We start from the raw sequence: 14584 nt of genomic DNA on the forward strand, positions 1-14584 counted from the left end.
ATATTCATTTAGTATCTCCCTCATTTTCTGTGGCTCCACACAAAGGCAGCCTTGCTGATCTTTGAGGGGCCCTGTTCTCTCCCTATTTACCCTTTTGTCCTTAATATATTTGTAAAAACCCTTTGGATTCTCCTTCATTCTATTTGCCAAAGCTATCTCATGTCCCCTTTTTGCCCTCCTGATTTCCCTCTTAAGTATGCTCCTACTTTCTTTATTCTCTTCTAAGGATTCACTCGATCTATCCTGTCTGTACCTGGCATATGCTTCCTTCTTTTTCTTAACCAAACCCTCAATTTCTTTAGTCATCCAGCATTCCCTATACCTACCAGCCTTCCCTTTCACCCTGACAGGAATATACTTTCTCTGGATTCTTATTATCTAGTTTCTGAAGGCTTCCCATTTTCCAGCCGTCCCTTTACCTGCAAACATCTGCCTCCAGTCAGCTTTTGAAAGTTCTTGCCTAATACCATCAAAATTGGCCTTTCTCCAATTTAGAACTTCAACTTTTAGATCTGGTCTATCCTTTTCCATAAGAGTTTAAATCAAATTGATCTTTAAAATGTTGCAGTGGATTTTTCACTATAATCACAGAGTTGATAATCTGCTGAAGAGGACTACCTTCTAAGTGGAAAACCTAACTAACGTTTACACCATTCATTTCAATGAATATAGTAAGGGGATGAATGATCTGCTCAGTAAAGTGAATGACCAACAATGACAATCAAAATGACATTCTCAGAGGTTCTGAAGATTGTTCAGACCTTGGACCTCTGATTAAATCATATGTTTAAAAAAACAAAGTGAGTACTGACCCTAGGCACTTTCAGCAAATGAGACAAAGGCAGGATGGCACTTATGGAAATGATTTAACAGCCAGTCTCGAGAATCTACAGGAAACAATGGTCGTAATTGAAACCACAGTAACCTCTCCTGATAATAGCTGGATTATTTCTCCAGTGAAATAAAATGGGTGAAGGATAGTTGTACAATATAAATCAATAGGCTTAAAATCAATCCATCAGTCCTCACTGCTCATAGCAGTGACTGGGTGATTTCCCTTCAATCGTCATCTTTATTCTGGCCACTTGTAGTGGTGTCACTGTATACACCCACAATGACACAGTTTACCCTGCAGGGGCATGCTGTTTACTTCCAAGAGATTTGAAAAGAATCTGAAGGAACAGGTGGCTTCTTCGATAGCTATCCCAACTGTTGCTACTCATTACCCATTTGTGAACTATTTAAGTATAAATAACTTTGGTTTTCCTTTTTAGTTTGTGGCTAGCTCAAAGTGGGCAATTAGACATAAGCTATGACATCTGCAAGATTTAGAAAAATACCCTCTGCTTTCAGACTGCACTGGCTGAAATTTATTTCAAGTGACTGTTGGGCTGAATTGCTGAAGGCTAAATACTGCATGAAAAGCCCACAGTGGCACAGTGGTTAGCATTGCTACCTCACCATGCCAGAGACCTGGGTTCAATCCCTGCCTTGGGTGACTCTCTGTGTGGACATCCATGTTATGTCTAGGGTTCAGTCTCTCCAGATTTACAAGCATCATATGGCATCAGACCATTGTCAACTGGCCTATACAGGCTACAAGTTTAATTTTTAACTTGCTGCAGACATCTGTCTTACTGCTTTATTCCTTCCTTTGTGTTTTCTGTTGGGGACAGGGGATGAGTAGACATTCTTCTGTGTTCCTACACAATGGCTACTTCTGTACAGATTTACAATTTGCATCTGATTTTCCACTTTAAACTAAAATGTCTGGGCACAACAGATGTACCTCCAAAATCCCTGCACAATGATCTGTTGACGAAGACGATATAAATGCCTAGAATAAGGGGTGACTTCTCATGACCACAAAATGGTGACCATGTTGAAATAGTGTGTCGGATTTTCTTTTTAGTGTTAAGAAAAGTTTCCATGTTTCTGATGGGAAATTCCAATCAGGGCTCCTTCAGAAATGTGCACTTCAAATCTGAAATGTCCCTCATAGTGCAGGATAATCAGGTGAAGCCAAACTCCCCTTCCACAGTAGCAGTTCGTGTATACCGTGATTTAACAAACAAAGCAAGCATAATGCGAGAAGAAACTTTCTCACACAGCGAGTAATTAGGGTATGGAATGCACTGCCTAGAAATTTGTGTAGGCAGGTTGATAGGAGGCATTCATGAGGACATTGAATGTTTGTTTTGGATAGTAATAGTGTTCAGGGATATGGCTAAAAGGCAGGAGATTGGGACAAAGGAATAGAACAGGCAAGATGGTCCAAATGGTCCCCTTTGCATTATAATAGTTTTGTGATTCTATGAAATATCCTGCAATCTATCCATAAAACTGAAGTTCCTCATCCCTGGAATGAAGCTAAACAAATGTTTATTTTGCTGTCTGATGCTTTCACAAGTGTGACACCCAGAACTGCATTCAATACTCCATTTAATACCTACCAGTGTTTTGTACAACTTTGATGTGGAGATGCCGGTGTTGGACTGGGGTGGACAAAGTTAAAAATCACACAACACCAGGTTATTGTCCAACAGGTTTATTTAGAAGTACAAGCTTTTGGCACGCTGCTCCTTCCTGACGAAGGAGCTGTGGTCCGAAAGTTTGTAACTCCAAACAAATCTGTTGGACTATAACCTGGCGTTGTGTAATTTTTAACTTCATACAATTTTAATATAACCTCCTTGCTTTAATATTCTATCGCCCTATTAATGAAGCAGGTGGCATTCTTGGCTTTATTAACCACATTCTCAACCTTCCTTCCACCATCATGGATTATTGCACATATATGCTCAGATCACTGCTGGATTTCTCCCCATGTTCTGTTAACCAGGTTGAATTTTCACATTTCTCTGCAAAGAAAAATTACCCTGCTACTGGTCTTTCCATTCCACCAACCCTTTATGTCCTTTTGAAGTTTTGTGCAATGTTCCTTAGAGCTTACAACACCTCCAAATTTTGCATCATCCTCAATAATTGTAAGTATTCGTATCACCATTCGTGTCTCATAAATGTTTCCTCTAACTCTTTTCTGCCTTACACAATCTGGGGAAGATGGGAACCTATGGAGTTAATAGTAACACCTAACAGGGAGAGGGTTAAGAATTAAACATTGCAACATGTCCCTAAGCCATCGCTTGCGCATCTGTTGTCATGGTTAAGGCAGCAGGTTGCATAGCCTGTTTGCATGCATCTTCAAGTTACAACTCATTATAATCTTTAAATTGGGTTTCTTTAATTCAGTTGAGAGCTGAGTTTAAATTTACTGCTCCCAGGGCTCAGGAAACCTAACTGCCAAATGATGGTGGGAGCTACGGTGGTTGCTGGAAATTGGAAATGAAAAACAAAGTGTTGGAGATGCTCAACAGGTCTGTGCAGAGTTTATGGAAGAGTTAGCATTTTGAGTCAAATGTGACTATTTTTAGGAGTTTGTTTCAGCACTTCCTTTTAAAGTGCAGAAGGGTTTTTTGAGAGCTCGGAGTCAGGCTGAGCCGAGTGTTTCTCCACAGCCTTTTAAACTGTATGCACATCACAATATCTCCTTGCTGCTGTAATCTGCAGTTTTGTTTTATTTCCCATTCAAGTCTGATCCTGAGCCTCCTCACCTGTAATTTCCTAAACCCCCTGCACCCATTGGCATTCTCTGTCTCTCTTCTGCTCTGAATTTTTGGCCAAATCTACGGTCTTCTTCCAACATAGTGATCTTTCCCAATTGCCAGAAAATATCCTAGATTAATCTGGCTAGCTCCTGGTGGGAACTTGAATAAATATTTTTATTTTCCAAAATGATACCTACATAAAATTTGCAAATTAAATTACAAAACAGTTCACATTTGATATTATATAAAGTGTATTACACATTTGTGTTACACTTCAACTTCCTTCCCAACAGTACATAAGATACCTTACAAACTTACAATTACAGGTTATATTTGCAATTCATGTCAACAATTCATGTCAAGTACTCTTTGATGCATATTATAGAGTCATAGAGATGTGCTCACGGAAACAAACCCTTTGGTCCAACTCATCCATGCCAAACAAATATCCTAACCTAATCTACTTCCATTTGCCAGCATTTGGCTCATATCCCTCTGAACCCCACCTATTCATATAGCCATCCAGATGACCTTTTAAATGTTGTATTGTACCAGCCTCCACCACGTCCTCTGGCAGCTCATTTCACAAACGCTCCACCCTCTGTACGAAAACGTCCACCCTTAGGTCCTGGACCCTGAAATGGTAGCAACACTTGCTAGTCAACAACTCTTTGCACTGGAAGACCAATAGGCTTCCCAGAGATCATAGGTGTCCTTCTTCGAATTGTTGGCCCTCTAGTAGCGGTTGAAGCTTGTTGAAATAACTCCACAGTTATTTCATCACCATGTCACCCTTTAATTACACACAGAGAGTCCTTGACACTGATCCAGCTTCTTCAGCGCCAGCTCTCAGAGTGAACAGAACCTCTGAGACTCCCTTTGTACCTGTCAGCCAGGGCTCCCTGATTGGCCAGATTTAACAGCTCCAATCATGGGACTCATTTTCTGTGAGGTCCACCTGGCTGACCTCATTACAAACACTACACTTATCTTGGTGTATGTCCCTCAGTACACAGTTTTATATTACAAATCTGCTTAGAATGTACCTTGACAAAAACTGCAATGGTGTCTTGAGTATCCTCAGTGTTTTTCACATGTATTGGGACATAATTTTTAACCGTTTCACCACACCTCAGTACACAGTTTTATATTACAAATCTGCTTAGAATGTACCTTGACAAAAACTGCAATGGTGTCTTGAGTATCCTCAGTGTTTTCCCATTCCCTCTCTTCAAACATTGGGCCTGATGTTATTATAGTATATACACTTTATTGCATCAGTGACTACACTGGTCATTGTTACAATCTCAAAAATCGACATTCAAATTCAAACACTGAAGACCATAATCTATTCATGTGAACATGCTAAAAAGAGATAGTATGTTGATGCTTTTCGTCTTGCACTCATCAGGACTACAATGCAAGAAAGCCACTTTAGAATGGAGATAGCAATTTACACAGCAGGCGGGGGTGGTTCTGATTATTTAGATTATGGTTGGCAAAACAAATGGAACCCCAGTTCCAAACGATGTGCATGAATGTAAAATATACAACATTAATAATAATAATACATGCCCATATTATTGAATCCAATTGAGTGACATACCAAGAGCCAGGAAATCTACAATTTGTTTCCAGGAATCTATGATTTTCTAGTCTTGTGTTTGTATGGCCCATTCTCTTATCATGACCTTACTGACTGAGCATTAGATTCTCTTTTGCTTTATTGATGCAACTTCAAAGAATTTTGAATATACATAGAAACATATAAATCAAAGAGTAGGCCATTTCAGCCCCTCTAGCCCCCTCAGTCATCCAATAAGGTCATGGCTAATCTGATTGTAACCCCGCATCTACATCCCTGTCTAACACTGATAACCTTTCAACCCCGTATGTAAAATGAATGCCTTTTAAATGCCATTTGGATGGGTATATGAATAGGAAGGGTTTGGAGGAATATGGGCCGGGTGCTGGCAGGTGGAACTAGATTGGGTTGGGATATCTGGTCGAACGGGTCTGTTTCCATGTTGTACATCTCTATGACTCTATGAAGCTACCTCCATCTGCTTACTTTTGATTACTCTGCTTCTACTACATTTTCAAGGAGAGTGTTTCAAAGATTCACAACTGTCTAAAAGAAATAATTTTATCTAATCTATGTTTTAAATGGGTGACTCCTGATTTTTAAACAGTGGTCCCTAGCCCCTCTAGTATAGACTAAGATGTTTCATGGTACCTCTACATTGGGTGGCTGTGAATCTTCAGAAGTAGAAGGGTCCAGCAGCTGGGGTTGCTGTTTGATGGATGTAAGCCAGGTGCAAAGAGCTCTGGATTCTCACTGCCTCATATTGCTTGTGTTACACATTAGCTGAGTCAGCAACACAGATATATTTATCTCTTAATAAGACTCTAGGGTCAGTTTTCTTCATAAAACGATCAGTGGCAGTGATGGATGTGAATGCTAGAAATGGTTTGGATCTCCATGGCTATCATTAGATATCTGGTGGTCATGGTTTTTATGGCCAATGGAGACACAGCCTCATTCAGAGAAAGAGGGTATGCCATCTTTGGTATTTTCACAAGGCTTCCCCAGATTCCTTTGCTTCTGTTCCTCCACCACACTCTGGAAAGGTTGAAGAATTCCTGCAGGAGTAGAGTACAAGAGTTGCCAGAAGATCCTCTTGGCAAGTGATTGAACTGTTGGCTTATTTTTCAATTGTGTTAGTATCACAGCCAAGGCTGATTTATTTTGTTCTCCCCTGGCATGCGCTGTCCAGCAAGAAGTGCTTATATACAGTCAAGAATGGGACTGCTTCCGAACTGCCGACTTAATGAGTTGTTTATGCTGAGGTTCTTAATGAGCTGATTGCAAGGGTGCATTGATATATTAAAGGGTAGGGGGGAGCTGGACAAATGTGTGAGGGAGAAGACAATAAAGGGTTACAATGATAAATTTTGATTTTTTTCATGGAATATGGATATCACTGTCAAGGTCAGCATTTGTTGCCTGTCCCTAATTGTCCCTGATCTGAACAACTTTCGAGATCATTTTAGAGGGCAGTTAAGAATCAACTACTACATTGTTGTAATCTAGAAATCCATGGAAGCCAGACCAGGTAAGGATGGCAGATTTCCTTCCCAACAGGACATTAGTAAATCAGATGGGTTTTTAAAAAAACAGCAATAAATGATAGTCAGCATGCTCACCATCACTGACAAGTTTACATTCCAGATTTATTTGAATCCAAATTGCAATGGCTGCCATGTTGAGATTGTGAACCAATGTCCCTCAAGTAGTGGTCTGGTTGCCAGATTACCAGTCCAATGACATCACCATTAAATCAACATTTCCCCACCAGGAATATTAACTGTTTGAGCAGGTTGGCCTTCCACTTAGAGGTAGTATTAGATGACAAACAGCTCCCACACCACAAAGCAAGGAACTTATTCCTTCTGGAGAGGGACACAAAAGAGAAATTATTCATAAAAAAGGGGGGATGAAAAAAAAAACAATTGTAGCTTAACTTTTTTTAAAAAATGTAAATTTATTATTGCGGGTAATTCATGTACTGGAAGAGCAATCTGTTATAGTTCTGTCTTCAAATAGTGGATTGACTAGGTCAGGGCTCTGTGACAGAGTGGCAATAACATACTTCTTGGCCAGATAGTCTGTTCAGATCACCTGCTATTGTGCTGCATCATAATGGGTTGATCCTAAATATTGTTATCCTAACCTTGTTGCGTGCTGTTGTTACCCTTTTTCCCATCTTTGGCCTCCTTCACTAACATAACCCAATTCAGGAAATTCATAAATCAAGACCTAAAAGATAAAGCTAGTTTCAGTGATGATGAACATATCAACTGTCATTATCATTACTAACTATCAACTTATCATTTTGTTCACTACTATCCTTTAGAGAAACACATCTGCCATCCTTACCTGGTCTGGCCTACATGTTAGTTCAGAGTCGCAGCAATATGGTTGACTCATGAAAGAATATCTTAACAAGCTAAAGCTACTATCTCCTGGGTTCTCCATGGAAGAATAACCAATACTTCAAACCTTCACTCACTATCATTTTTTTGTGTGTACTCTATTTAAATTGCTTTCAAATTGATTTTGTGTATTTTTAATCTGTTGTCATTTTGATTGTTTTAATTTTTGATGATCATGCCTATTTCTTGTCATTTCAGGTAAGCCCGGGGAGTAAGGCAGCCCAAGCAAACGTCAGCCAGGGGGATACCATCGTGGCGATAGATGGGGTCAGCACAGAGGGCATGACTCACCTGGACTGCCAGAATAAGATCAAATCAGCCACCTACTCCCTGAACCTGAGCCTCCAGAAGTAAGTGCAGATTTGATAGTGCGACATGAATTGATGTGAGGGGTGGAGAATGGAATACCAAATTTTAAATGATAACAACAATTTATGCAGTCAGATGACACCAGGTTATAGTCCAACAGGTTTATTTGAAATCAGAAGCTTTCTGAGCATTGCTCCTTCGTCAAGCTAAATGAAGGAAAGGCACAGAACTTACAGGCAGAGAGATCAAAAAGTTAGTACAAATGGTGTGAGGCTGAATAATAAGTCTCTGCAGATGATCAAAAGTATCAGTGTGAGTAAAGTGTCAACATAGAGTCATAGAATCATAGAGATTTACAAAATGACCGTTCAGTCCAACTCGTCCATGCCGACCAGATATCCCAACCCAATCTAGTCCCACCTGCCAGCACCTGGCCCATATCTCTTCAAACCTTTCCCATTCATATACCCATCCAGATGTCTTTTAAATGTTGCAATCGTACTAGCCTCCACCACTTCTTCTAGCAGCTCATTTCAAACAGTTGAATAGCAAATAAAGGGATGACCTATGAGCTGATTAATTGAGGCAAAGAGGTAATTACAAAAAAATTAAAAATGAGAGGGTGCTGTAGACAAACCAAATGTCGGAATAACATGATAGGTATTAGAGTTGCATGTCGAGGTCTAACCAAAGTAACAAGTAATCCAAAACTGGACAAGCTAACTAAGGTAGAGATATTAAAACAAGTTAATAAGGTGATGGTGTCAAAACAGAATAGTAAGGAAGATTTTACAAATACACAATAGTATGGCAAGGTTACATGTAGCGCGACATGAACCCAAGATCACGGTTAAGGCCATCTTCATGGGTACGGAATTTGGTTATCAGTTTCTGCTTGGCGATTCGGTGTTGTTGTGTGTCTCAAAGGCCACCTTGAAGGACACTTACCCAAAGATTGGAGGCTGAATGTCCTACACCATCTGACACTTTTGATCACCTGCAGAAATTTATTCTTCAGCCTATCAACACTCCATTCACACCATTTGTATTATCTTTTGATCTCTCAGCCTATAAATTCTGCGCCTGTGTGCTTACCTTCATTTCATGTGATGAAGAACCAGTACTCCAAAAGCTTGTGATTTCAAATAAACCCTTTGGACTATAACCTGGTGTCATGTGACTTCTGACCTTGTCCACCCCATTTCAACAGTAGCACCTCCACATCATAACAATTTATGCAGTAAAAGATGCTGAGTAGTTGTCAAGTCAGTTCTGATTGGCTGAGTAAAAGCCATGAGGAATTGTAAATTCCCTAAACTCCCAAAATTCAAAAGGCATTGCAGGCTTTTACACATAACAGGTCCCTATGTATGATTCGGTGCCATTTTTAGCAAAGATGAGTGAGCCATTTTAGGAGCTTGATTAGTTTAAATTGGCAGTCTGGATTGTTCAGCAACTGTTGTCCAATCAGGGAATTACATCTGGCAGTAGACTTGCAGTTTTGGGTTTTGCAAGCCTGGACTAGTGTGCTTTATATATTGTCTTTAATGAGTTCAAATGCCACAACTCACCTCAGACTCAGTCAAATCCATTTCAGGTGTAGTCACAGTTGTAATATAAGAACAGCAGCAGCCAAATTGTGCACAATAAACTCCCTCAAGACTTGATAATGATCAGATAATCTGTTTCAGTGTCTCTAATTAAAACATGAAATTGGCCAAGGCATTACTTCTCTTCTAAAATACAGTCGAAATGTTAATATCTGCATAAATTTAATTTGTAATTTGATATAGTGCACCTCCAGCCTGGATTAGATAAATCAGGTCTATAGACTGATACTTGAACCCCTGCAGTGTTCGGACTTCAACGCAAGTTCACTGCCCAGTGACCCACAGATAGAACTGTTTGTGCACCACCTGGATAGTGGCATGGGAGTTATTATGTCCAACTGAAATGGCATGGCTTGCCAGTGCCGTCTGTAACCTTAAACAAGTATCTATTTATCAATGGTATTTGTGATGCAGTGGTATTGTCTCTACCTCAGGTTCAAGTCCCATGCGAGGTATTTTGGAGCCAGTTGATTTTTATATTTAAAAAAATAACTGTATTTAAAAATCTGCACAATAAAAGAATTGCAAACCATCCAAAATAGCCTTTTCAGAAAATGGGATATTTAACCGCTTTCTTGTGGCGATTGCTTGGAACAATTAGGTGGTGCAGCTGTAATTTTTGGAGATGAGATGTTGAAGTAAATGAATCATGAATGTCCTCACACTGACTGAGCTCCTTCACCAGAAATAAAAGCTATCATCCAGAATTGAGATTTATCGTGTGCAACTTCTTTTATGTGAACTGAAAATGTGTTGCTGGAAAAGCACAGCAGGTCAGGCAGCATCCAAGGAGCAGGAGAATCGACGTTTCGGGCATGAGCCCTTCTTCAGGAATTGACTTCTTTTATGTGAAGTCAGTTTGTCTTCAAATGCTGGAAGATGCAATGTTAATGGCTTTTAACAGTGAGCTTTCTGAGATATAAAGTTTCCTTGTTTTGACAGTCCAGGCTCTCTGGAAAATTGCTTCATGTTTTTGCCTGCATTCAACGACTATGAAAGTATCTTAATTGATCCTGCAGAACATTTTCTCACAAACTATTCCCTATCTTGATATTTAGGGCTGAATCTTACTTTGTTGCCAAAGTTTGTATTGTGTCAAGTTGTTTTGAGAGTTTTTCACAGTCTGGCTAATGGGTTCTCACCTTATCTTATCTCTGAGTGAGTTACTTATTGTGTTTCATGTCCAATTTTACCTCACCTTATCATGCGCTGTTCCCAGAATAGCTTGCAACTCCACCCAAAGACCAGCATCCCACATGTCCTTGCTATCTTTAAATGCCACTGTGTCCCTGGATGAGCATGGACATTTGAAAGCTGCCCTGCTCATTGACGGACAGAGTCTGAACATGGCGGAGAAGGGGAAGATGAGGCAGCATTTTTCCACAGGAACCTGAAGGTCCTAGTGGATGAGGTGGTCCTTCTCTGAAGACCAGTAGAGGAAGCTGCATCTCCAGACCTTGGAAGCTTGGTCTGAGGCCTCCAACATGATCAATGCTATTTCCAGGGTAATGCAGTGCACAGCGCAGCAATGCAGTTAGAAGATCAATGTCCAGGATAAGTAACACAACCTCCTTCCTGCTGCTTTACACTGACTCTATCCCTGCTGCTGTACCCTCCTCCCAGCAAGGCTCATGCTCTACCACCCTCATTACTGTATGCAGCACCATTCCTTACAGCCATTTCCTTCCCCATTGTACTCTTTTGATCCAGCATGATAAAGGGTGATAGTGAGTGTTCCTCTACTAGTGGCTTCACGTCTCAGCATGAATCCATGGATGAGCCTCCAAATATCCACATTCCTTTCTTACTAGCCTATACTGTTAACTCCACTTCCCCAAGTTACCACCCAACTCTTCTACATGTGCCAGTGCCAGCCTATCTGACCCACCACAATAGGTGACCATGCCAGGTGAGGTTACTGGCCCCCACTTGAGGCCAGGGTACTCCTGACTGTTGATGACCCCTCTCCCTACCCTGCTTTACCATATTCCCTCCTTACAAATCCTGCTTCCCCTCTACACAATTGTACAGAATCCTTGCCAGAACTCACAGCCTCCTGTTTCCAAGCACTAATCTGCCAAGACTCAATTCCATAGCAACAGCTGCAATTACTGCATGTCCTCCAGCTCCTCCAAGTTTTGTGTAGACCGACTTCTAGACTGACCATATCCCCACCTTGCCAAACATGCCCAGACTCCACTGCTGCATATATATCTCTCTGACTACGTAAGAGCCCTCTTCACCAGAGCTTCAGAGGAATAGATCCTGTGGCCATATGCCTGACCGTGGCCAATCCTCTGGACTGGTATGGGAGGTGTCTTTGACTCTCACTGATGGTGCTGCCATGGTCTTGTGTGAAGGCTCTGTTGCATGGACTCTGAGGCATGGCTGCCTGCTTGCTGTACATACATTGTGACTGCTGTGTAAGCTGCTAGCAAAGTCTACTTTGTTTGGCACATTTGGTAAGCTTAAAGGCTGAACATTAATGAGGCACGTTGTGGCATTGACAAGGCATTTAACAAGAGTTAATCCTTTTCAATTAGCATCTTACCACTGCTGAGTGAGAATCTTACCATGCCACTTGTGAAAAACATAAAAGATGGAGCGACATGATCTTAATATCGTGGTAGGCCTCACTGCAGTTGTCTGATTCTGCCATATGTCTCGTCATGGTTCACTTCACTCAGACTGCTGTAAGATTCCAACTATAGTGACAAATGACAATTCAATGCAATTTTTTCATTATTAAGGATTTTAAAAATACCAACAGATATTTCCTATTTTGAACCTATTACGTCTTGTATCAGATTCTCATTATACAGAGCTGAATTTATTAACTTCTGAATGAAAGGAAAATGTATCCTTTAATTTTTCTCACCCACTCCATTAATATTTATAATCAATTTAAAACATTACCTTAACCATTTCCAATCACTGAGTGATCTCCTGTTCCTTTATTGCAATTGTCCATTCCACTGAAATTTTTTTTTAAGTTCACATACTTTGACCTTCACTTTACATTTCATATTTTTAATTGTTTTTCTCTCTGTCACTGTTTATATGAATTATTAGTGCAGAAAAGGCTAAGGTCAGTATAATTCACCTTCTACTCACCTGACAGATGTGCATTGCAATAATATGGGGTTGTGATTTAATAAGATGGCAGAATGCTTTTGAATTTACTGTGTCTTCAAGAACAGGACATGTCCTTTGGTGCCAGTCTTATTTTCAGTTTAGTTCATTCTTGGGATGTCAATTTGTTGTCCCTCAGAGCTGCTTTCTTGAGCTACTGATATAAATGCTCCTAAAGTGATTTTAGGGATGAAATTCCAGGATTTTGACTCACTGACAATGAAGTAAAGGTGATATATTTCCATGTAAGGATGGTCAGTGACTTACAGGGAGTCGTGCAGGTGATGGTGTTCCCATACATTGACTGCCTTTGACATTTAGATGGTGGGGTTGCAGGTTTGGTCGGTGTACCAGAAGGAACCTTGGTAGGTTGCTGGCCAAGTTAAAATAGCTTATCATATGTTTCATCAATTAGTCATTAAAAACATGCATACCATTCCCTTAAAGGAGAGCTTGTAGTGCAATGGTGGTGTTCTAACCTCTGGACCAGAAGGTCTGGTTTCAAGTCTGCATGCCACAGAGGTGTGTTATAATGTGTTTGAAGAAATAGATTAAAAATAATTTCTCAACCTTCCCTTTTCCTGTGAAAATATGCAAATTTATAATATAACTTTTCATTATCTAGCCCTTTTTTCATTTGCTTATTGTGATTACTCTCTTTGCTAGCAGTTTAGAAACTGCAATATCTTTCTGTACTGTGATGAATGGAACTACATGTGGTACAATCAAACTTAGAAAACTGTACAAAGTGCCACCAAGTAGTTTAACTGGTTAGGATGTTCAGATTAGTCATTTTCTGGTCACTTTTTCATTTAAGTAATTGACTCTTGCTGAGTTTTGATCCATTGTGTGAAGCATTAGCAACAGTAAGCACATTTACTACAAGTGCAGGAACATAGGGACAAGAGGAGACTATTGCACCTATTCTACCATTCAATGAGATCTTGCATGATCTGTGATCTAATTCCATTTTCCCACCTTTGCCCCATATCCTTTAATACTTTTGATGATCAAAAATCTATCAATATTGGGTTTAAAATTTATAACTGATCTAGCATCAGTTGCTCTTTACAGAAAAGAGTTCCTAACTTCCTCTTTATTTGTGTGTGAAATGGTTTCCTTAATTCATTCCTGTAAGGTCTGGTTCTTGCTTTTATACCTAATTATGGACTCTCCAACTGACAGAAATAATTTCTCTCTAATTACGCTATCTATTGCCCTGTATATTTTGGAGACGTTAATCAAATCACCTTTTATGCTTCTCAATTCCAGGGAATAAACCCTACTTTGTTTAATCTCTTTTTGCGATTTAACCTTTGGGGCTAGGTATCATTCACAAAAATCTACACGACAATCCCTACAAGGTCAATATATCCTTTCTATTGTATGGTGGTCAGAACGACTGATGTTTTGTTCTGACATTGGATGAAGTTAGAAGGAAAGAACTTTTATTTGCATTTTTATAGCTCCATTCACATCATCAGGATGTCCTAAAATGTTTCAGTCAGTGAAGAATGTTTGAGGTGTAGCCAGTATTGTGAAGTAGGGAATTATGGCAGCCAATTTGTGCAGAGCAAATTATGACCAAAATATCTGCCTTTTGATGTTGTTTGGCCAGAATAGCAAGAGAACATTCCCTCTCTTTAACATTTATTTGATACTTGGAGGTTTTGGGTAGCTTCCTACCTGAAAGACAAAACATCCAATAGTGTGGAATTCTCTCAGTACTGTGCTGTATTGACTGCCTAGAGTTTGTCCTGAAGTCTCTTGGGAGCAACTTGAAAGTACAACCCTCTAACTTCAAGTTGAGAGTGCTTCCCATAGGTTGAAATGATTGTTTTTATTGAAAATGCTAGTGAATTTGGTTTTTTTAGTCAACCAAAATTTGACTGAGAAGGAAGCTTTATTCAGGTTTGAGACTAATATTTT

At 39.9% G+C, this 14584-nt stretch overlaps 1 protein-coding gene across 1 annotated transcript in view; it reads left to right on the forward strand.

Annotated features, from left to right (window-relative positions):
- Positions 1-14584, forward strand: part of ldb3a (LIM domain binding 3a) — a 196977-nt gene that overhangs the window by 58580 nt on the left and 123813 nt on the right. The window contains exon 3 of the mRNA XM_043678611.1: positions 7803-7954. Coding sequence (XP_043534546.1) covers positions 7803-7954 — 152 coding nt within the window. The remainder of the gene's footprint in view (positions 1-7802; positions 7955-14584) is intronic.

The sequence above is a fragment of the Chiloscyllium plagiosum genome, chromosome 38, assembly GCF_004010195.1.
Source record: "Chiloscyllium plagiosum isolate BGI_BamShark_2017 chromosome 38, ASM401019v2, whole genome shotgun sequence".
NCBI classification, from domain to species: domain Eukaryota; kingdom Metazoa; phylum Chordata; class Chondrichthyes; order Orectolobiformes; family Hemiscylliidae; genus Chiloscyllium; species Chiloscyllium plagiosum.